The 24,129-nt window shown below is 41.1% G+C and overlaps 1 protein-coding gene across 1 annotated transcript in view; it reads left to right on the top strand.

Annotated features, from left to right (window-relative positions):
- Positions 1 to 571: 571 nt before the first annotated feature.
- The window catches only part of Stat1 (signal transducer and activator of transcription 1), a 38,130-nt gene continuing 14,572 nt past the window's right edge, over positions 572 to 24,129 (top strand). Inside the window, exons 1-15 of the mRNA XM_005324366.5 lie at positions 572 to 757; positions 1,097 to 1,249; positions 3,866 to 3,994; positions 5,590 to 5,734; positions 7,309 to 7,407; positions 10,354 to 10,443; positions 11,809 to 11,887; positions 12,892 to 12,983; positions 13,186 to 13,337; positions 15,559 to 15,717; positions 17,293 to 17,385; positions 18,878 to 18,937; positions 21,541 to 21,570; positions 21,665 to 21,758; positions 22,770 to 22,811. Of these exons, the coding sequence (XP_005324423.1) occupies positions 3,867 to 3,994; positions 5,590 to 5,734; positions 7,309 to 7,407; positions 10,354 to 10,443; positions 11,809 to 11,887; positions 12,892 to 12,983; positions 13,186 to 13,337; positions 15,559 to 15,717; positions 17,293 to 17,385; positions 18,878 to 18,937; positions 21,541 to 21,570; positions 21,665 to 21,758; positions 22,770 to 22,811 (1,263 nt within the window). The 5' untranslated portion in view covers positions 572 to 757; positions 1,097 to 1,249; position 3,866. The remainder of the gene's footprint in view (positions 758 to 1,096; positions 1,250 to 3,865; positions 3,995 to 5,589; positions 5,735 to 7,308; positions 7,408 to 10,353; positions 10,444 to 11,808; positions 11,888 to 12,891; positions 12,984 to 13,185; positions 13,338 to 15,558; positions 15,718 to 17,292; positions 17,386 to 18,877; positions 18,938 to 21,540; positions 21,571 to 21,664; positions 21,759 to 22,769; positions 22,812 to 24,129) is intronic.

Raw genomic sequence — 24,129 nt, 5'->3', positions numbered from 1 at the left:
GAACGACATCACAGCCCAGTGTGAGGAGAAATGTCGTGAAAGAACAGACCGGGTCCCGGTCCGGAGCCTGACAACATTTCACTTTCAATGGTTTGGTAGTGGTGATGGAGACATCAGAGAAAGAACCCCAGAGTGGCACGAAGAAGCACGACGTATTTTCATCCTGACCAAAGAAGAAATTGTTTTAATGGAGACGTCAACTGTGTTCCCAAGGGTCAAGTAAACGAAGATCAAAAAGCATCTTCTGGGTTTAGCAACAGGAACCCCACTGTGTCCTCTACCTGGGTTCTCAGTCTAGGGCTGAAGCAGGGATCTCCTAGTTTTTGGGTCTATGCAAACATAGAACTTCCTTTTAGTTCTCTGAAATGTGTAAACAGAACTTTCAGTCTGTGGCATTGCGACACATTCCTGCGCTCCACTTCTTCCGTGACCGAGGCCAGCCCAAGGACAGAAGAAACACCGGATCCCACGACGGGTGCCACGGCGGGTGGCGGCACCGCTCGCGGAACAGCCGCGTCGGGTTGGCTGAGTGCGGCCGCCACTGTGATTGGCCGAGGAGGACCAAGGCTGGGCGGTCCGATCTGCCTTTTCTCCAGTGGGGTACTTTCGTTTTCCAGCGCAGAGTCTGCGGAGGGACCCTGCTGTGTCGGAGGACGGCACCTGTCAGACACCCAGACCCAGCGGAGGGGGCTCAGCGCGCTCCAGAGAGGCTGCCCTGCCTTGCTCCTGCTCACCGGTGCTGGCTCCGGCGTGCAGAGTGAGTGGGCGTGAGGTTCCGGGGGCCTGGGGTGGGACGTGCCCACAAGGGCCCTCTGGACACAGCAGCTGGATGCCTGGTGAGCGTGGCTTTTCACAGCAGACCGGTGAATTCGTCATCCCCAAGAAAGAAAAGATCCCGAGGACCCAAGTGCGAGCAGTGCCATGGCACTGTCTGGCACGTTGCCCCTGTCAGTCGTGCTCCGATTGTAAAGTTGAGTTGTGCAACAGAATACCGCCCCCCACCCGGCTCCCGCCCGAAAGCACTGCGCCTTCCCATTTGTCCACACTGTCGTACTTCTTGCCTTTTCCCACCTAGTACATTTTCTTCTTTTCGCAGAAAGTTTCTTTTGCCCTGTGCCGTCCTCCAGAGCTGTCTACATTAGACAGGAGCACTCTGCATGCAACTCCAATAATCTTGTCACCAAACGTGGCTGTGTGTAGCTGCTGCTTTGATTGAATTCCCAACCTCTCCTTGGGCATAAGGTGACAGGTCAGTAAATGTTCATGGAAATAAATGAATTTGGAATCTTAATTATATTTAAGGTCGAGGAGCTTAATGTCCTCCTGGAATGTAAGTGATATTTAGCTCCAGAAAACTTCCAAACAATATAATTACTCTTTTTAAAATAAATTCTGACTAGTACTGAAGAGTTCTGGGATAGTTTTTATAGGTTAGAGAGGAGTTGTTTATATGGAACAGAAATAAGACTTGAACCCCTAGCACAATCCAGTGTGCATTATTGCTTAATGAGGATACTGGGACTCAAACTTGTGGAATTATAATAGGGTTGTGTCTTTTGCTTTCCAATTCTATCTGAAATATGCAAAACTTCAGTTGACTAGATTGTTCTTGAACACAAACTATATGCAGGATACTTTCCCAAATCTCCTCTGGAATTTATACCCTATATGAAAGACATCATAGAGCTTTACAAGGAAGATTGGAACTGATGCCAGAATACAAGGAGACACAGGTCAAAGAAGCTTCATTGTCTCTGAATCTCAGACAGCTTTGAAGAACGGGGCATTTATACCTGGTTTTAAATTGTTGGTGGTATTTAGAGAGGTAGAAATTTGTAGGAAGACTGTTTGCCAGGATGAGTGGCAACTGCAGAAAAGCAGAAATGTTGCATTCAGAAGATAGTTTGATGTCTGGATGGCTTTGTTGATGGATGAAGATGGGGAGGAGTGGAAATCAGGCATTTTTGCGCACCATAGTGATATGGCCCTACCAAAGTGCCGCTGAGGCTGGATTGGAAGGATAGTGCTGAGGGAGGGAGGCTGACAGTCTTGAGATTGGAGAGGAAGGTTTAAAGTTGGAGTATGAGCTGGGTTATTGGGGTATGGACATGCCTGAGTGAGTAACAGGTTTTGTGAAAATATGAGCGTGATTCTTGATTTGTTAATATGAATGTATTGATCAACCTGCTTTGTGCCAGGTGCTATGTGTGTATTAGTTCATGCAGTCTTAACAACCATCTTGTTGACTGAGGGAATAAGAGGCCTGAGTTCACTTGACTGTTAAAAGGCCTTGTCACCCCTACTGGCTGATGGTGCAGCAGAGTTGCTTTAGGCACATTTCTAGCAGAAGGGAGAAACCTTCAGATTTGGAATGTTCTTCTCAGGTAAAGTAAGTGTGAAGTGAAAAATCAAATTGCTATGGCAGGTATGCCAAGGAGAGTGCGCTTACATATATTTTTACTGCTATTTGAAATGGCAACTAGCTTTAGAGTTAAGACATTTCCTCTGTCTCAGAAGGATATATCTGGAGTAGACATACCTGCACATGTATGCTTGACAACAGGCATGCATCCCACATTCTTCTATACCCTGCTTAAAAATCCAGACCCTTTTTCAGAAGTCTGGCAGGACAGAATTCACTGGCACCACCCCATATGTTGCCAGCTGTCTGTACCACTGTGTGCGGATATAAATCTAAGTTATCACATGGTCATGGGAGGCACTTTGTTTCCGTAATTTGGCTTTCTAAAATTGGCGTTTTGTTGTAGTTTTTAATTTTCATGGCTACTATATACAAATTAATAGTTACCCAAAGACATAAATATTACTTTCAAATTACATTTGAGAATGTTGGTTCAATCTTTAAAAATATTGCTGAGATTTAAGACTCCGTTGTGCCAGATTTAGGGTTAACTTTACCCTATGACTCATAAAATATAATATACCAATTAAAATTTTTAAATTAAGAATATACTTGGCTCAAGTGGCTCAAGCGGTAGCGCGCTCGCCTGGCATGCGTGTGGCCCGGGTTCGATCCTGAGCACCACATACCAACAAAGATGTTGTGTCTGCTAAAAATAAATATTAAAAAAAACTAAAAAATAAGTATTAAAAAAAACTAAAAAATAAATATTAAAAAAAATTCTCTCTTTCTCCTCTCTCACTCTCTCTCTCTCTCAAAAAAAAGAATATACTATAATTTGTAGGACAGCAATATTTGGAGAGAGTTTGTGATTTGTCTTAAATTTAAATCATGTTTCTCATTTATTTATTTGAAAAAAGTACGGATTTATTTTAAAGGCATATTTATCGGTTACCTAGTATATGCCTGACAATGTTCTGGGAATATAGCAATGAAAAGAATTCCCCCTAATTCTTCTATTCATGTGACAAAAACAGACAACAATCAAAATTTAAAAAGAGAGAAAATACGTGGTAGGTCAGACAGTGGTTAAGTGCTATGAAGAAAATGCATCAGGGAAGAGAGAGAGTGATTTCCAGGGTAGGAGCTGGTTGCAATTAAATAAGGTGGCTGGAGAAGGCAGACCTTGATATGCTAATATTTGAACAAAGACGTGAATATGTGTTTCCTGGAGAAGAAAAAATGTTTCCCTCAAAATTAATAAATAGGCTGCAGAATATCATTATTATTTAAATAATGTATTTGAGACAAATTATGTCTTGATCTAAGCAAGATGTTTATTTGGTTCTGGCAATTGAATCCAGAGCCTTGCACTTGCTAAGCACAGACTCTACCACTGAGCTTGTGCCCTCCTTGCTAAGCAAAATGAGTCAACAGACATGCTGCTAGAACCTTCCTTAGAGCTGTGGGATTCCATCATGGTGTATGTTCTTTTTTCCATAGGATGTCTCAGTGGTATGAACTTCAGCAGCTTGACTCCAAATTCCTGGAGCAAGTTCACCAGCTTTATGATGACAGTTTTCCCATGGAAATCAGACAGTATTTGGCCCAGTGGCTAGAAAAGCAAGACTGGTAAGGAAAACTCACTGGAGAGAAGTTTATCTATACTTTAAGAATATTTATTGATGAGTGACTTGGAGCCATGTTTGCTGAAAGATGAATCTCATCAATGGCCATGGAGATTATCTGTTGCAGGAAAGTTTGATTTAAAAAATGCACATCTCAAGGAGGGGGCTTGAGGGTTAGGAAAGATGGTGGACATCATTATCCTAGACTCACGTATGAAGACACGAATGGTGTTACTCTACTTTGTGTACAATCGGAGAAATGAAAAATTGTACTCCATTCGTACACTATGAACTGAAATGCATTCTGCTGTCATGTAGAATAAATTAGAACAAATAAAAAATCAGCATACTATAGCGATGCTGCCACATCCATATTTATAGCAGCTCAATTCACAATAGCTAAGCTATGGAACTAACCTAGGTGCCCTTGAACAGATGAATGGATAAAGAAAATGTGGTATATATACACAATGGAGTTTTACTCAACCATAAAGAGAAATGAAATTATTGCATTTGCTGGAAAATGGGTGAAACTGGAGACTATCATGATAAATGAAATAAACCAATCCCCAAAAACCAAAGGCCCAATGTTCTCTCTGATATGCTGGCTCACAATAAGCAGCGGTTGGCGTGTGGGGGAGAATAGAAGTTCACTGGATTAGACAAAGGGGAATGAAGGGAAGGGGGAGAGAATGGGAATGGGAAAAACAGTAGAATGAATTAGACATAATTTTCCTTTGTTCTTATATGAGTATGTGACCAGTGTAACTCCACATCATGTACAACCACAAGAATGGGAAGTTATACTGCATGTATGTATGTCAAAATATATTCTACTGTCATGTATAACTGAAAGGAACAAATAAAAATTTTTAAAATTGCACATTTCTACAAAATCAAATTCAGCAGTCATTAGTACTTTTAAGTAGTTTTGTCAGATTTAATTTGTGTTCTCCCAAATGCTTTGGAAAAGCTTCTTCTCCAAAACTCAGGGAATGTATAAATGAAGAAATAATTTAAAAGAAATAAGTAGGGCTGTGGTTGTGGCTCACTGGTAGAGCATTTGCCTAGCATGTGTGAGGCACTGGGTTTGATCCTCAGCACCACATAAAATATAAATAAAATAAAAGTATTGTGTCCATCTATAACTAAAAATATTTTTTAAAAAAGAAATAATTAAAGTCAGATTATGGTAAAATAGTGACTAGAAATATGAAGATGGTAATAAATTAAGGGGTATCCAATTAAAGTGGTGTGTTCTATTTTACAATTCATTGCTTGCTGATTGCAAAAACTTTAAACATTCTGAAAGCATTTGACATTGAAAGTGAAGGCCCTGTTGATTTTTTCCCTTTCAGAGATCACTATGAATAGTTTCAGCAAAATCTTTTAAACACTCTATAATTTTTCATGCTAATTGCATATAATAGAAACTATGTATAAACTGCTGCTAAGAGCAATATCAGTTTAAAAAGAAGACCATAAAACCTAAGAAACACCTAAAAGTTATTTTAAAATAATTTCAATAAAGAAAGCAATGTTTCTTTTGCCGTGTTAAGTAGTATCTAGAGTGAAGTGTGTAAATTTTATATCTCCTAGGGAGCACGCTGCCAATGATGTTTCATTTGCCACCATCCGTTTCCATGACCTCCTGTCACAGCTAGATGATCAATACAGTCGCTTTTCTTTGGAGAATAATTTTTTGTTGCAGCATAACATAAGGAAAAGCAAGCGTAATCTTCAGGTATGACCTGGTTTTCATGTTTTAGTTCAAGTGCTCCCATGTTTACCCAAGATATATTCAGCAAATAGTACCGACCATACACTCACTGGTATTTAGAGAAGTTGTAGAGATGTACATCCACTCCCTTTATGTGGTTAGTATGTTTAGTATAAGTAAAATAAAATCCTGATTCATTTTATAAACACACAAGGAATTTTCAAGTTTAAGTGTATCACCTGTTAGGTGTCAGTAATTCGGGAGAACCACGATACTGTAACCTATTTTGCTAAAAATTGTGGATATTAAAATCAAAGAAAAGGTGCTCTCTCTCTCTCTCTCTATATATATATATAGATATAGATATAGATAGATATGTTTGTTAACTTTTGAAATTATTTATTGCATGACAGGAAGATAGGTAGATTTTACAGTTCTCTTTCAGGACTTGAAATTTTTTTCAGATTTAATTTTTTTATTTATATATGATAGTGGAATACATTACAATTCTTATTACACATATAGAGCACAATTTTTCATATCTCTGGTTGTATACACAGTATATTCACACCAACTCATGTCTTCATAGTCATAGAATAATCTCCAAGGAGCTTTAGTGATCTTAGTCCTTGGGGTGCAGATGAGGAATAAGTCTGAAAATGGGAAGGTTTGACCTCCCACAGGCCCTGTAGTAAGTTGGTCACTTGGTTAGACTCCACCTTGCCTTCCTTCTGGGGGAGTTGCCATTTGTTGGAAGAGGTGACCAAAGGACCATCCAAATGTGAGAAAATGTGCTACAGAGTTTTGAGAGTTCTTCAGATGTACTCCCAGTATGCCACATTTATTCTGTATTAGTGCAACTTTTATGTTTTAATAAAGGCAAAAGCTATCACTTTCTTATTTCATGCAACATGACTAAACTTTTCACCTTAGATAATTGAAACTTTCTCAATTCCAGTGAGTGGGGAAATCAGATTAACTTTACATAAGTTTGCTCCCTTTCAGACTTTGTTTGAATGTACCTGTTATAAAAAACCATCCACAATTGACAGTATTTTTCAAACTAGCTTTGACAACGGTAACAGGAAAAGTGAAATGAATATCTTTGGTTGTAATTCAAAGTATAAGCCAACAGCCAGATTAATTGAAGAATATCATAGATAGTTCTTACATCATTTGCATTGTCTTAAGATCCTAACAGACAATAAATAGCCTCAAGAAATAGATAATGATATTAAAGTAAAAGCATTATATGAAGGACTTGACGGTGTGCCTCCGTGGTAGAATGTGTGGTTAACATGTGTGAGGCCCTGGGTTCACTCTCAGCACTGGAAAAAATATTACATGAATCATGTGTGAAAATTCTTTGTTTTCAAATCAAGAAGTATTTTAGATATCTGTAATTACTTAGTAAGTTAAAGCAATTTCTGTCCTAATTTGTGAAAGGAATATTTTGATTTCCACAAAAATAGCTTATGAGAATTTAATAAATGAGGTATGAGGTTTCCCAAGGAATATAAGCAAGTTCATATCTGTTTCTAATACATAATGGCTTAAACATTTGAGCTTTGTTTCTTATTATCACCATCTATATCTAGGACAATTTTCAAGAAGACCCAATACAGATGTCTATGATCATCTGTAACTGTCTGAAGGAAGAAAGGAAGATTTTGGAAAATGCCCAGAGATTTAATCAGGTACTTTTTTCTAATTGAACACCAACAATTATAATAAAAATTCATTCATTCATTTCATAAATATTATCCAGGCCCAGATCAAGGCAGTGGTGAACATCCTTCTGATTTTATAGCAAGAAGCAGGGAAAGTCAGGTTGAGAGATTTTATGGAACCTGGCTTTACAAAGGATCCTAACCTAAAGGATCCTAATCCAAAAGATTCTTATCTGGGGACAGGTTTTGAGCTTCTCAGAGAACATCTGAGTCTTTGAACACCTTAATAAAGGCTTTTATGGCTTGAGGGTAGGTCCTGGTGTCTGGGGGTGTCAAGGACAGTAAAGAGGCACAACGGAGCCTCCTTTCCACAGTACTCCAGCTTTCCCTTGGCTGCGCAGTACAGAAGCATTTCTTTTTCCCCTCTTGCTGAAGTAACTGTTGCATCGATATATTTTCTATTCATACCAAAGTATGTATGCATGGGATGATGCTTCAAAATAATCCAGTTTGAGGGTCAGAGGAGAATATAAATATAACAAGAATATCTATGAATTCATAATTAATTTTGAGGGAATGCCTAAACCCACTAAAAACAGAGCAAAAAACAAAGTTATAGACCAAGTTTACTTATAAATATCAATGTAAGTCCTAAACAAAATATCAGGGATCAGAATTAAATGCTACATTAAGAAAAAAATGCATTATGACCAAGTAGGACTTATTACATGTTACCAGGGTAGCCCCTGCTTGGGAAATCCATTGTAATTAATTATGTTAATAGTGCAAGGAGAGAAAACATTTTCTTCTCTTCATAGATGCTGAGCAGGTCTGACAAAATCCAATGCCCATTCCTGATTAAAATGTCCCATAAGATAGGAATTGATGCATACTTCTTAAATATACTAAAATATACATCTCTCAGTTCTAGAGACAGTAATTCACTCAGAAAACTCAAGTTAGAAACACATGACAAGGACGTTCACTATTTTGCTATTTAACATTACATTGTTGATATTGTAATTAGATAAGAAAAAAATCACTAGAAGCATAAGAATTAAAAACATCATAAAAAAATATGAGCTCTCCTGAGTTAACTCATAATTTTGTGATGCCAATAAGAACAGCAACAAGTTGTTTTCTAAAGCTGTACAGATGAATTCTGAAATTCATATGAAAAATACACACACATGAATAACAAGGAAACTCCTGAAAAAAATATAGCAATGAAATGGGACCAGCCCTATCAGACATTCTAAAAATTTTCTATAATTAAATGTGGTTCAAAGGTTCAGGCTTATATAGAGACCAATGGGAAGAGGAAGAAAAATCTAGAAATAAATCCAGGTGCATATGGAAGTTTATATGTACAGGTGGCAGTTCAAAGCCCTGGGGAAAATAGGGACTTTCCACTAAATGTAGTTAAGATAGCCAATTGCAAAAAGTTAAACTTGGACCTGTGCTTCACATAGAACATAGGAACAAGCATCATACGTTTCAGAAATCCAGATAAATAATTAAAAGCTCTGCTGTGATATTGCACAGTAGGCTGACTGCAGATAACAATTATGTGCTGCATATTTCAGAAAGCTAGGAGAAAGGATATTTCTTCACCATGAAGAAATGACTCATGATTGAGGAGATATGTTTATCCCAATTTAAGCATTATACGGTATATACGTTGTTGAATTTTCACATTATTATGTACAATTTTTGTATTTTATGTATCAACTAAAAGAAGATAAAATTTTTAAAATGCAAAATATAAAATTAAAAGGCTGGGGTTGTGGCTCAGCGGTAGAGTGCTCACCTTGCACATATGAGACCCTGGGTTTGATCCTCAGCACCACATAAAAATAAATAAGTGAAATAAAGGTACTGTGTCCAACTACAACTAAAAAATAAAAATATATATATATATAAAATTAAAAAATAAAAGTAAGACATGAAACTATGCAAGTGCTTGGGAAAAGAATGGATGGATTCCTTTATATTCTTTGAGTAGGGAAAGACTTTCTATTATGAGGTCACTAATATGAGCAATCTAGGTATTCAGGAAAGATTAGACTGACTACCTTGAATACATAAAAAACCCCACATAGAATGTGCTGAGAAGGACACTGTAAGAAAGGTTGACAGTCACAGTTTTTGCTGTGTGGGGCCTTTAAACAAAAGTAACATCTTTCTAGAATCTAATCTCTATGAAAATAGGGGCCATCCTGTTTACCACTTAATGCCTGGGCCTACAAGGTTGGCTGACATTTACTTAGTACCTAGTGAGTGTGTGCTGACAGGGTACACCTTCTGTGATAAACAGACACTCAGGTCTGATTTCCTGGTAGAACTGAAGACTCCCAGGCAAGTCTGGGTTTATATCTATTGGTTTTGTAATAGCAGATTTTCACTGAAGTTCTTAAAGAAATACTTTCCAATTTCAGTATACCTCTGAATCATTTGGGATGGTGTTAAAATGGGGTTCTGGTTTAGCAATCAGATTAGGACCAGAGTTTACACATTCCAAAAGCTCCCAAGTGATATAAGATGCTGCAGGTCTGGGAACTGAATTTGAATTTGAAACTGATTTTGAATCACAAGGCTTTAAAATAAATAATGACAGGATTAATATAGATGTTAATGAATATACATAAAATGTACAGAATTTGAAAAACCCTGAAGTAATGCCTGTGTGATACCATTCGACTCTAAAAATTGATGGAAACTTCTAGAAACACTATTTATTTTAAGCAAGAACTGAGCCTAGGCTTTCTATAGGCTTTTAACAGTTTGTCAGCATTTTCCAGGGCCTCGGGAACTAAGCTGTTTCTTATTGACACACATGTGGGAAACTTGTAGTAAATTTTGAAAGTTCTGGGAGATAGGTGGGGCTCAAGGTGTGAACTTGACTTTGGAGTGAAGCCAGTGAGTAAATGCATCAGAAGATGATGGCTGCTAACTATGCACTTCCCATTGCAGGCTCAGGCAGGGAATATTCAGAACACCGTGATGCTAGACAAACAGAAGGAACTTGACAACAAAGTCAGAAATGTGAAGGATCAGGTTATGGTGAGTATGGAGCAAAATGTGCATTTATTCTGTAACTGTTTGTAGGGGAAGATGATTTCAGTTGCCCTGAGTGCAAATCTAGGAAGGAGTCTTTTGAGTAGTTGAGAAGAAAATTTTTGCTGAAGGTTTAAACCAGAAGTAAACAAATCAGTAAAGCCAGCGAACAGCTAGACTTTTTATAGTCCTATCATAACTTCCAAACATCCAGTTTATTTTTCTGCCTTCAAGGTCACGCAGTAAATGTTGATTTTGCCCCATTGTGCAATAAACTGCTGCACTAAACAGTTCTTCAACCTCCACACTCTCAAATCAAATCAGGGTGTTCTGGGAGTCACACAGAGCCTTAGGGTAAGCAAGGCCTATCTTCCTCAAGCACAATTTATTTTTTTCCAACCACATATTTTTATACTAAGACTTGGAGGAGGAGCCAAAAAAACATTTCATTGAAAGAAATTCCTGTACGTTTCTAATTAGAGTAAGATAATTGGCAGCAATTTTAAGATAAAACTTGCAAGATAGCATATGGAAGCAGAGGGCTGCCACAGCCCCCTTGTTGGCCTGTGTTAATTAATTCCTCTCCACTGAGGATACCTGGGAGAAGGTTGAGGAGCTCTGCTTCACATGAGGCCCACATTTGTGGAAAGGCCTTCCAGCCAGAGGTCCAGTCCTGCCCTGGGTCTCTGGGTAATACCAGCATGGCCTGGACTCCTGTGCTTTAGATGACACTTTTTCCAAACCCCAGACTCAGGAGCAGTAGTGTCCTGCAATCTCCTAGGGGAACACAGCATTAAAGTGGAAACCAAGCAAGCTTGGTCTGGAAAAGCTATGGAAATCCAGAAAAGGATGTGTATACATGTGACCAAATACAAAAGAAATGAAGCTTATTTATAAAGCGCATGTACAATTTATTGTCCGAATTCAGATGTGTCTGAATAAGAGGCCCCTGTTAATAATTACACCTTGACAGCAGGTGTTCAACCAGGACTGTCCCAGTTAAACAGATGTGCATGGTCACCCTCCTCATTTGTAAGATCTGAGAAAATTTTCCATGAGCTTGCTTTGTCCTGCTGTATGCTTCATGATGTAGTTGCTAAGTCACACCTTAGAGGTAGTCTCAGAAATGATGAGGAACAGTCAAAATTTAGGCCCTGAGCCAGATAATAACAATTTCAGAATTGTTACATATTTTCATTATTTTTTTAATGTTATTACCTTCTTATCAGTGAGAATGATAGTATTTCACCTGTGTAGTTAGAGCTTCACAAAGCTTATTCATCTTGAAGGGAGCTAGAATTATGTATTCCTGGATTCTGTAGAAGCAATAATCTTGTAATAAGGAAAACTTGTTCATATCTTTATCTGCAGTCTATAGAACATGAAATCAAGACCTTAGAAGATTTACAAGATGAATATGACTTTAAATGCAAGACCTTGCAGAATAGAGGTAAGAGTTAACCAGGAAAGTAGTGCCCCTGGGCTCTGTGCCTTCCTATCAACACCAGATAACAAAGGAAATCACTCCTTTACGTTTGCCAAGCATTTTCTAGCTCTGAGTTACTAATTTGGTCTTCTTGATCACCCAGACCTTCACATTTCAGACAATATAATTATTTGTCATGGGGCTTTCAGTAGCATCCCTGACTTCTTCCTACCAGATGTCAGCAGCACTACCCTCCCGCCCCCTGTGGTGACAGCCCAAACTGTCCCCAGACATTGCTGAATGTTCCCAGTGGAGTGGGCAAATTCACTCCCAGTGGATAACCACTGACCATGTGTAACACACCTTATTGTTTGTTGTATCTAGTCCACTGATTGGTATAGACTGGTAGATGTTGCTTCAAATATTTCAGCTCATGTGTATACACTGCAGATAGGTTCAGCATTTTTCTCATTTACTGTTTTAAAGCAGTTTCAATTTATTTTGTTGTTCCTGCTTACTAATAACAGTAGTAGCAACTAAAAATAATCCCAGAGTGTGTATTGTATAGAACAGGTAGAGTACCACATTTTTCCTTGTCTAGTGAACATTTGATTGTTAGGGAGAGATTATCAGTATGATTTGGGTAAACAGTGTGAGAGAAAGAAACCTCAACTACTAGTTGTCTACTTCTCTTTCCAAGCCATAGATGTATTTCATATACACTTTTTTATCTGAAGTTTTGAATTTGGTCATTTATACTTAAGTAATATTCTGACAGTGATTTAAGTAGAATAGTAGTACTGTTTTCAATTACATGAATCACTGAAAACTAGTATTTTATTTCAATGTGCCCAGTTTTATACATTAGGGCATTTTTGTTGTTGTTGTTGTTGTTGTTGTTCTTTTCAATAAAGATTGAAGGCCAGACTTTGAGTTGATATCATATTTCTCCTAAATCTGTGTGATGGTTAGCTTTGATTTTTGTCTTCTTACACACATGTATTTTTCCACTGTCTTTCAATTCACAGAACATGAAACCAATGGTGCAGCAAAGAATGACCAGAAACAGGAAGAGCTCTCCCTCCAGAAGATGTTTTTAATGCTTGACCATAAGAGAAAGGTAGGCCTTGCTTTCCAGAACAGCATGTTGCTTTTGTCACAGGCTGTAACTAATGCAAGTTAGTTTAGAAGAGAGGAAAAATCATTTTTAAAACCACTTGGCTTGAGAATGAAAGGATATTTGCTTTGCTTTGGAGAAAATCTTTTTTTTTTCAGTGATTAAAAATGAATTTATTTCACGTGGTTTCTTCCTCTCCCTTTAGGAAATAGTTCACAAAATTCGAGAGCTACTGAATATCACTGAACTTACCCAGAATGCCCTGATTAATGATGAGCTAGTGGAGTGGAAGCGGAGACAGCAGAGTGCCTGTATTGGGGGGCCACCCAATGCTTGCCTTGATCAGCTGCAGAACTGGTGAGTCTCTGGAGTGGAACACTGGCAGCTGACTGGCTGACCACAGAAACTCATAAAGAGCACCTTTAGTGAAATGAGCCCTGTCAAAACTTTGGTTTAGAGTTTGACATAGTCCAGCTTCTTCTTACCCTGGAAACTCTTGGAAAGTTCAGTGTTATGAGTGACTGTCACCATGGTCACCAAGTCTGCTTGATTTGGAGCATTCTTGGACTATGGGCTGTATCATTGGACTGTACCAAAACCCCAGTGACGTGTTTGTTAACGTAACACATTTAACAACTTGAATCCTGATGTTTTATTAAAAATAAAACATCTTGAGTCATTTTCTAGGCTTACATGAAATAGTGGTTTGTCATGGGCCACCCACTCAGCCGTCCATCTGCTGGCTCTGTGCTGGGACCTGGGCACACGAAGATTGATTCTTGGGCCTTGCCCTTCATTTCCCAGTGTGGAGGGGAAGACGATATGGGAATAATTCTGAACAGTGAAGGGCTCCAGATGCTCTAGCAAAAAGAGGGCAGAGGAGGTGGTCTGCTCTGGCTCTCTGAATGGGAGAAGTTCTTCCCAGCAGAGAGAGGAGGTAGGCGGAGGCCCAGAGGCAAGGACCCAAAGTTGGCACACTGGATGGCTGGAAAATGCTGGGGAGACAGAGGCAAAAGATGCCTCAGCTTGGTCATGAAGGTTCTTAGCTCCATGCTGAGAACGAGGGACTTAACTCAGGATGCACTAAAGGCAAAGGCAGGCTTTTGGCCCTAAGCAGGAGCTATATTTCTCTGATTTTTATTTAGAAAGGTCACTCTGGCAGCAGCTTGGAGAATAGAGACAGAAAGGCTGATTGGGATGCTATTAGCATGTTACTGTGTTCTGGGAAGGGACCAAGAGCTGAACTTGGGGTGGACCAAAAGGGATGGAAGAGGTGGGATCTCAGAGTGAACCTGAGAGGATGGTGGCCTGAGACAATTGCCAAACACCCAAGCACCAGAGACCTAGTGGGGTTATTTTCATGAGATTGCAGTGCTGATTTTTTAAAAATCACAGTTAATATTCAGCCATTTTTTTTTATTCTGTGAATTAATTGCCTGTACATATTCCAAATTTCTGGTGGATTAGAGCAGAGTTTCCCATCCCAGACAGTGCCTAGATACTGACCCCCTGAGCTCTCCGGGTGGTCAGGGAAATGCTGGGGTGTCTGGAGCCCCCTAGTGGTCATCAGAGGCTGTAGGCACTTCTTCCTGAGGCAGGAGTACCCTCCAGTGTTCCCCAGGTGTAGGGTTGTTTCCTGTGTGCCATGGCTGGGACTGGAAGTGGACTGGGAGATGCTGGGCAACATCTCCTTGGGAACTCACCAGCCAGCAGCCTGTACTCACATTTTTGTGGTGGAGAATGGCTCTCAGTAGTTGGAACTGGATTCAAGAAGTAAAACTACTAAGCAAAGTTAACGTTCTTCAGCGGGAAGATGTTTTCAAAAGATTTCATCTGTCATCCTCCAGGCAAATAAAATGGCCCTTCCACAGCAGCACACCTGGGCTTAGGGGCTATGTCACTGACTCTAAGGAAGGAAAACCTAAAAGCCATCTCTAGGTTTTCTCACTGCCTTCCTATTTTAGAGTCTAGGTGGAGCCTATTACTTTCTCCTCTCACTTGAGTGAAACAGTCTTGGTTCTTTCCTCCCCCACAGCCTTCCCTCCTCTTCCTGCATGGTCCCACAGCTTCCAGACTCTCTTTTGCATGGTGTCTCTCTGACAGGTCTCACCAAGGCTGGTTGCTCATGGTCACTGTCTTGCTGTAAAACTTCCACGGAGCCTCAGTGTCTCGCACCGCCTGAAGGCGTCCCCTTGCATTTCCCCTGACTCTGCCTTCCTCTTTGCCCTCTTTAAATCCCAGATACCTTTAAGGTCAATTGAAGTTACAGATCACCTGGAAGCTCTGCCCTACCCATCTCTGCACGCTAGTGTAGGTCTCCGGAGTGTACAGAAGCTTTTGATCCAGGCCGTAACCATTCAGTGGATGTTAATTTTTTTTTTCCTCCAAAATAATGAGCTCCTAATGACAACGTAAGCCTCGCCTCCCCCACCCTTCCTTCACTTCTCCCTGGAGTGTGGAGTCCACAACATGGGTAATATGTGTTGCCCGAACAGCTCATGGATTTCTATGATTCTCTTCAATCCAGGCTGCTTTGAGACCGTTGCTCATTGAGACACCTGTGTCTTGTACCTTCCAGGTTCACCATAGTTGCAGAGAGTCTGCAGCAGGTTCGTCAGCAGCTAAAAAAACTGGAGGAACTGGAGCAGAAGTACACCTACGATCACGACCCTATCACAAAAAATAAAAAGGTGTTATGGGAACGCACTTTCAGCCTCTTCCAGCAGCTCATTCAGAGGTAACTCCAGGGGGATTCATTTGCATCTACTGCAGTTAATTTAAGCAGAGGAACATCTTTATAGCAACTCAGATAATTTAGAAGGATTTACTATTTAACAGGATAGACGCATTTCTTAATGGCATTTGACTTCCTGAATTCCTTGCTTATGCTAGTGGTCCTGCAGTCTTCCTAGGCTGGAAGCCACAGCACCCTTACTTTTTACTGCCCCTCAGCCACTCTATGCCAGGACCTAGCATGTCTGCCACCAGGGTGTTTATCCTCTCCTTCCTGTACCTTGGCCTCATAGTGTTTCAGGTTCTCAAATCTTCTTTTCTGGACTCTTACATAGTAGCCTCCCAACTAGGCCCCTTTTCCAGCCCGTGCACCCTAGCTCCTGAGACCCAGGGATGTCCCAGGACAGAGGTCCAGTTTCATCACGTAGCAAGTGGGGCACCTCAGCTGGACATTCTTGGCCCACTTCCACAAACTGGACCTGCTGGCTGCTCCTCTCAGCTTCTTCACATACCCCATTTCCATGCAGATGCCAACTTGCCCTTTCCTAGGCCCACGCTGTACAGCTTCTTCTCCACGGCTCTGTTTCCTTTACCTCAAGCCTTCTTGTCACACCTACTGTCCTCATTATATCACCCTGAAGGTTTTAGTTTGTGCCTCGCCATTAAACCTTCCCAGAGTTCCCAAGCAGATATTCTCTCCCTTGCAGACCTGCCCAGATCATTCTCTATTCCTCTCCTGTTCTGCCTTTGATTAGAAAATTGCTTATGTGTTTCTGTTATCTTTGTTGAAAATGGGAAGGTTCTTTGTCATCCTTCCTCCCCACCCCCGCCCCCATGGGGCTAGCACAATGCCTTGTAAAGAATAGTTTTTCCAAACTAAGCAAAAGAGTAGAGTTCCTATTGCAAGTGTCTTTCTTTCTTTCTTTCCCTCTTTCTTTCTTTCTTTCCCTCTTTCTTTCTTTCTTTCCCTCTTTCTTTCTTTCTTTCCCTCTTTCTTTCTTTTTCTTTTTTTTTTGTTTTAACCTTAACTTGTCATTGAAAATATTAAGGACGTTTGAATTCTTTTATTGAAATATTTGATTCTTAATGCAAATTTGTAAATGAACATAAATGATTTTAGACTCTTCACTGTTGGATACTGTGTCACAAGTTTTTACAATTACTCTGGGGTTTTTTTTGTAGCTGTTGTTTATTTGTTTATTTGTTTTGTACCAGGGATTGAACTCGGGGGCAATTAACCACTGAGCTACATCCCCTGCCCTTTTTTTTTTTATTATTTTTTAATTTGAGACAAGGTTTCACTAAGTTGCTTAGGGCCTTGCAAAGTTACTGAGGCTGGGCTTGAACTTGTGATCTTTCTGCCTCAGCCTTCTGAGCCACTGGGATTACAGGCTTGCTTGGGTTTTAGGATTTCTCTTCTAACTAATGGAATTATTTTGTCCATACAATTTGTCAGATTCCTGCAGACTGGTTTTTAGGTTATGTTCTCTATTTGTTTCCTAAGGAAAATTATTTCTTCTTTTACTGCCTCAACCTTGATGGACATGCTAATTTGACTATTCTTTCTGGGTATTTATAGTTCATTTGTGGTGGAGAGACAGCCGTGCATGCCGACTCATCCTCAGAGGCCACTGGTCTTGAAGACTGGGGTCCAGTTCACTGTGAAATTGAGGTAATAAAGATGTACTTCCATATGTTATCTGTCCTGTAGTTTGTACCCCTAATTTTCTTTTACATAATGGTTGTATAGGTACTTTAGAGGAAATAATTTTTTATGAAATAATTTAATATGAATTCTTACTTAGACTATCCAAGATTCTATCCTTTATGCTCAGGATAGAAATATAGCCAATTTATATGCAAATATATACACACCTGGGATTTTTTCCAAATGTAAATGTAATGCATATTCACAGTAAAAAGGAATAAAGAATTGCAGAAATGCATATGATAAAGAGTGAGAAAGTTCCCCAGCCACACCTTGAGCAGAGACTCATAACCTGAGCTTTATGAACCCCTAAAACTGAAGTATTGTATGCAGACATAGATTATGATATACATTTTTCTGGTGAGCTCATAGCTTTTATCAGTTTTCCAAAGTGGTCTGTGATCTAAGTCTGTGGACCACAACAGTACAGAGCCTTGTGTTTGTCTTTCCATAATTTTGTCTATGTCTACACAAATATGTGTAAATCCATGCATGTACATATATATTTCATACATAGGCACACATGCACATAAAATTCAGGACAAATAGTATTTCATTTTTTTAGAACTAGGCTTCTACACAGGTGGTATTTTGTAGCTGCTTTTCTGCTTGTTGATAATGGTAGACCTGGTCTGGGTGAGAACATGCAGCTTTGCCCTGTTCTAATGGATGGGTGCGTTCATTTACTCTTTCCTCTAGAGTTGAGCAGTTAGACCCCGAAGAGCTGGGCTTGCCTTCAGGATTGGCCATTGTTGATTCAGGTCCACAGGTGCTGCTTCCCTGCCTGGCACAGTTACAGTAGCACAGATAAGCACCCATGGGATCCACAACTCACAGTGGGCAGAAATAGTGGACATCTAATCCTGGCCCCTGCTCCACTGAAAGAGCTGACCAGAGACCTGAGCGTTCTTCCCCACAGTTCCCAGCTAATGGAGCAGAGGCATGTGGTGTCTCAGCCCAGTCTCATGCCTTCCATCTTTCCATACCTCCCTGGAGTGATAAAGCCGGACCCTCATTTTTCTGGTTATGGATGATAGTTTTTATTTTCTCCCAAGAGGGCAGAAAATCAGATAAAAGTTTTATAGAGTAACATTCACTATTTTCACCATATAGATTGGCCCAGAGTACAAACTTTGATGAACTCTGTGTTGGCAAGTTTATTTGAAGAAGCTGCTACTCTCACTAATTTTGATGGGAATGTAGAATTAATACTATGTACCATCAGAGTTTAATATTAAATTTTACCTCCAGCAATTTCATAGCTAGGAATTGACCCTATGAATGCACTTAGGAAAAAGCTAAGTAGATATGAAAGCGTGTCAGTTTCATTGTTTGTAAAAATCAAAAATTGGAGGGGGAATATTTTATATAAATGTACATATATGGGGAATTGACATAATAAGTAAACTGTAATAGATAATTTTTTAAAAATTATATCTTTTATTTTTCTTTCCAGACTGTTGGTGAAACTGCAAGAGTTGAATTATAATTTGAAAGTCAAAGTCTTATTTGACAAGTGAGATATTTTTAATATTATCTAAGATACATGTACTGTTGAAATACTGATTTTTTTTTTTTTTTGGAAGAGGGGTACCAGGGATTGAACTCAGGGGCACTTGACCACTAAGCCACATCCCCAGTCCTACTTTGTGTTTTATTTAGAGACAGGGTCTTACTGAGTTGCTTAGCGCCTCACTTTTGCTGAGGCTGGCTTTGAACTCATGATCCTCTTGCCTCAGCCACTCAAGCCACTGAGATTATAGATGTATGCCACCATACCCAGCTGAAGTGCTGATTTTATTAACCAAATATGGACTCCTTCATTAAATGAGCTGATTCATCAACTGTTCAACCTCTCTACACTGGGAGGAAGTTTGCCACCTCCCTGGGGACCTAGGGCTGAGCCCAGGGTCCTGACTCTGCTGCCTATGAGCAGAGGATCCATCCTAGTCAGACTCACCAGAACTGTTATAAATGATCCGATAGATTTAAATTAATGGCGCTTGATCCAACAGAGCTGAAGATCCAGCTGTAAGACTGTGGCCAGCCGGGAGGCTGTCGTTTCTAGAGTGAGGTTACAGGCATTGGGGGGCATACATGGAGACTGCTGCTGTCACCCTTTTCTTTTTGGGTTATCGGGGACCCCAAAATGGGCAGCATCTCTCATGGGGGTCCAGATGGAGCAGCCCACCCCACTTTGCCCTTAGACCTCAGTCCTGAACTAGCAGTGACTCACCATTCACCTTGCCAGGTTGTCTCCCCCCACACGTATTTAATGCTTTTGTTATCTTGTGTTATCTACTGATTTAGTAAGTTTCCAAACTATTTATGAGAATTCAGATCATTTTCCTCTGGCTTTTGGCTTTTTGCACTCATGTGAGAGGCATCTTCCTTGTAGTACTGCCTGCACCTTTGTCTTCCCTTTGGGCAAGCCATTTTGTTAGACTTCTCTGTAAACCAGTTAGCTTTTGCTGCAGAACAAACCATCCCTAAAACTTAGTAGCTCAACACCCAAAAACTTACTGTTTCTCATATGCTGTGAGTTGTGGATGGCCCTTCTGGTATGGGCTGGTTTGGCTGGAGATGACTGGTCTAGCATGGCCTTGTTACATATCAGGGGTCTCAGGTGGAGTAACAGGGTCCTCCTTCATGCGTCTCTGAGAGGCCACCCTGAGCCTGTCACATGGCGACAATGTTCTTCCAGCAGGTGGAGGCTAGCCTTGAACTTGTGCAGTCAGTCCCATCCAGTCTGTCATTAGAAGCAAGTCAAGGCCAGCCGAGGTACAAGGGATGGCAAGTACTTCTCAGGGACAGCTCGCCACACTGCTTTTGCTCAGTTCTTTCAGCTTGTTTGTGTCCCTTTGTCTCCTCGGTCGTTTCAGCTCTTTTTTTCTTCTTCCTTTGACAAGGCAACTTTGAATCATACTGTTACTTTTATTTTAAATTCTTTTTTTTTTTCCGAACAGGGAAAAATAGTTCCCTTTTATACTATTGTTATTCACAAAGTCACACTGACATTCTAGCTGAGATAGGAAAGGAAGGGCAGCTAACTCCTGTGAGTGAGCTAGTGATTTCTCATTTACATCCATGCCACCAACAGATACATTATTTGGCCCGAACATGATAGTCCCTTTTAGGTTGTTAGAAAGTTTCCTTAAAGGTACTTGAAACTGGGTACTTTATATAAAGAAAATAGGTCTATTTAGCTCACAGTTCTGAAGGCTGTGAATTTCAAGATCAGGTGACAGCGGCTGGCAAGGGTCTCGTGTTATGGCACAACGTGGTGGGTGGTATCCCATGGCAGGCATGTGAGAAGCTCATGGTGAGAGAGGAACCAAAAGAGCAATCTGGGAAGGCCGGCTGTGCCTCATAACAACCGGCTCATGGAGTAATCAGTGCAGTATCACAAGACCTAGCCCACTCCTCCAAGGCAGGCCTTGATGGCTTCTGAGGGCAGCATCCCAGTGACCTAATCACTTCCCACTGAGCCTCACCTCTGAACATCACCACCCTGGGCACTAGGTCTCCCATACAGGAAGCTTTTGGGGACAAACTGTATCCAATTGTAGCTTGCCAAAGTGTTCACTGAATTTATATGAGGTGCAAGATCTTTCAAGATTTTAAACTCAAACTGAAACGTGCCTGTTTCCCCAAATCATTGACTGTTCTGGTCCTTTCACAAGAGCATTGAAGATAACAGAGAAAAAATATATATATAAATTAAGCAGTCACCTTGGAAGGTCCTCGGGGTTCTGTGGCACCAGAGCAGTGTGTGCCTGCTGGAGCTCCAGTGCAGAGCGCGGACTCGGCTCGTGTTTCTTGAGGTTGTCCTCTGCTCTTTTCACCCCTTGGCTCCTCACAGTGTCCCCTAGGCTGGTGCTGTTGGCTTGTTGGACCAACAAGGAACATGAGGCTCAGGTGGTTTCTTTGCCTGAGATCCTTGGCTTGGCGTATACGAGTGGGTGGAGGAAGGGAGTGAATGAGTCAACAGGGCAGCAAACCCATGGGCATGAATTTATTTTTACTTACATACATACTTCTGTATTTCTTTTAAAACTTATTTCAGGTCTTAAGTGCCCATGTGTAATTTTGTGTATATCTATCTTTTTTTCCCCCCAGAGATGTGAATGAGAGAAACACTGTAAAAGGGTACGTGATGTATTTTGTACTATAGTTTGTTCTCTTGTTTGTTTGTGTCTAATAGCTTGAAGCCTTTTAATTATTTTTCTCCTGTATGGTATAGATTTCGGAAATTCAATATTTTGGGGACACACACAAAAGTGATGAACATGGAGGAATCCACCAATGGAAGTCTGGCGGCTGAATTCCGACACCTGGTAGGGAGACCCGCAGGCTTCCCCTCTCAATACTGTCTGATCGTTTAGCACCCTTGACACTGGAGTGGCCCTCAGTGGCACTTTGCAGTGATGGCTTCTCATCACCCGCCCTTGGGGCATCCTCCTCCTGGTCCAGGGTTGTTCACTCTGCATTCCACTTGTCTGTCTCAGAAACGCTTCTTTAAGCTGCAGCTGTCTCAGTTCAAGTATTGCATAAGCCCATGTGCACATAAGTTAGAGCGGCTCTTGTGGCTCCACGATCTGTGACCAGTCATTGTGGGCCCCTACAGTTCCCTCAAGGTTGTGGCTCCTGGCTGCTCCTTCTCCCGCTCTCCTCGTCCCCAGCAGTCTGACTCTACCACTTTCTCTTCCGAAAGGAGGCCCCCTTCTTCAGCCTGGCAACAGAAATTCAGGGGGCTGTTTTAAGTGGGCGCTGCCTTTTTTTTCTGTGTCCGTAAAAAGAGTGGCTGCCAGATGTTCTGAGGCTCCCAACATCTGGGCCAAGCCTGAAGGGAGGGTGGAGGCAGCTTTCTCCTTAGCGACCATCCTCTGAGCCAACAAGTATCATAGCTAGATAACTGCACACTGGGTGAGATCCTTGGTGCTCCTGGGGAGCGTGAGGGTGTCCAGAGCTGTCCACTGACCCCACGTGGAACCTGGGGATTGAAATCTGCTTGGGGGCAGTTTTATTTGGGGCTGGCATCACTAGAGTCTAGCTAGAAGTCTCTGCTGAGGGAAGAAGGAGGGGAAGCTGTCTCCAGAGCCTGGGGGACAATGAAACCGTCAACAAGGGCACTTGGCGGATTGTTACTGGGGTAAGGAGAAGGATGCTGTTCACAGGCAAGGGCCATTTTGCCTCTTGTTCTGAATTCTAGAGATAATGTCATGTCCTTTCTAGCCCTTCCATGGGCTGTTTTAATCGAGTGATGCCCACTTTCGTCTGATTTGTAAATGAAGACATGAACTTTGATGGTGAGCATGTGGTTTACTGTGATGTTTCTTGTTTTATAGCAACTGAAAGAACAGAAAAATGCTGGCAACAGAACTAATGAGGTGAGTGTCTCTGGTTGTATGGGCCCTGATCAGGCAGGTCTTCCAGTGGGGTTGTGTCTGTGGTTCTGGTGGCCAGGCAGGAAAGGGAACTGGGTGTATCTGTGATAATGGGGCCTTCTTTCATGCTTTATAAAGGTTGTCAAAGAATTTTGCTTATGACCTCATTCGACCCACACAGACAGCCCAGTGGGGTGGCATGGTGGCATGGTGGGCTTCGGTATTCTTCTCATCTTCGAATCTTGAGGAAATTGAGTCACAGGAAGCTTGTAGGATTTAGCTTGGGTTTCTGAGAACTACTGTCAGCTGGAGTGAGAGGTCAGTTTATGACTACATGCCAAACACCAGGTGCTGAGAGGGTTCTCCTGCCTTATGTCCCCTACCCTGTAGCAGTGTTTTCACAGATTCTTCTCACAACCTGATCCTCGGGGAGTTGTGTTGTGTTTGTGATGCATTCAAAAATGATCTGTGGACCAAGGACACAATGTCTGGTTTGGAATGTTTGGTTTGGCCTGTTTTTGCAGTTCCACATCACGACCAGTGGAGGTCACTAGAACAATGAGACACATGCTGGTCTATTCAGCACAGACACCTTCCAGCCCCAGTTTGCACTGAAGCTGTCTCTGTGACCTCCTGGGTCCAGCAGCTGCCCTCCCTAGTTCTAAGTTGTCGTGATGCTTATGTTACATAATGTGTGTGAAGGTGCTTTGAAAACCATCTGTTCCTACCTATACCAAAGCACTTTGTGACCTGCCATGCTCAGTGGGAATCTGCCTGGAAAGTGAGTTCTTTCCCTGAATTCCATGAGAGTACAGCCCCAGAGCCTTAAGTCATGAAAAACCCTTAAGAACTTGCTTTTGCCCACTGATGTTTCTTCCTCTGAATTGATATCCCTTGCTATAATTTCAGACATTTTATCATGAGAGAACACTGAGAGGCTTGGAATAATCAAATCTGGTTTAAGTTATTGAATATTGGAGTCTTCTGAGTTACAGCAGATTGGGTCTAGTACCCTTGCAACCTGTTTATTCAGGTTTTTGGGTTTTTTTTTTTTTTTGTATTGGGGGGATTGCTTAACCACTGAGCCACATCCCCCGCCCTTTTTATTTTTTATTTTGAGACACAGTCTCACTGAGTTTGCTCAGGATCTCACTGAATTGCTGAGATTAGCTTTGAATGTGCAGTTCTCCTGCCTCAGCCTCCTAAGCTGCTGGGATCACAGGCGTGCGCCACTATACCTGGTGTTTTTTCAGTTTTGAAATTTGTACGATCAGGGACTGAATGTTTACATTCTCTCTTTCTCCTTTTTTTTCCTTTCCCA

This window comes from Ictidomys tridecemlineatus, chromosome 7 (assembly GCF_052094955.1).
Source record: "Ictidomys tridecemlineatus isolate mIctTri1 chromosome 7, mIctTri1.hap1, whole genome shotgun sequence".
NCBI classification, from domain to species: domain Eukaryota; kingdom Metazoa; phylum Chordata; class Mammalia; order Rodentia; family Sciuridae; genus Ictidomys; species Ictidomys tridecemlineatus.
The sequence above is the reverse complement of the archived record's forward strand: the minus strand, read 5'-3'. Positions and strand labels throughout refer to the sequence as shown.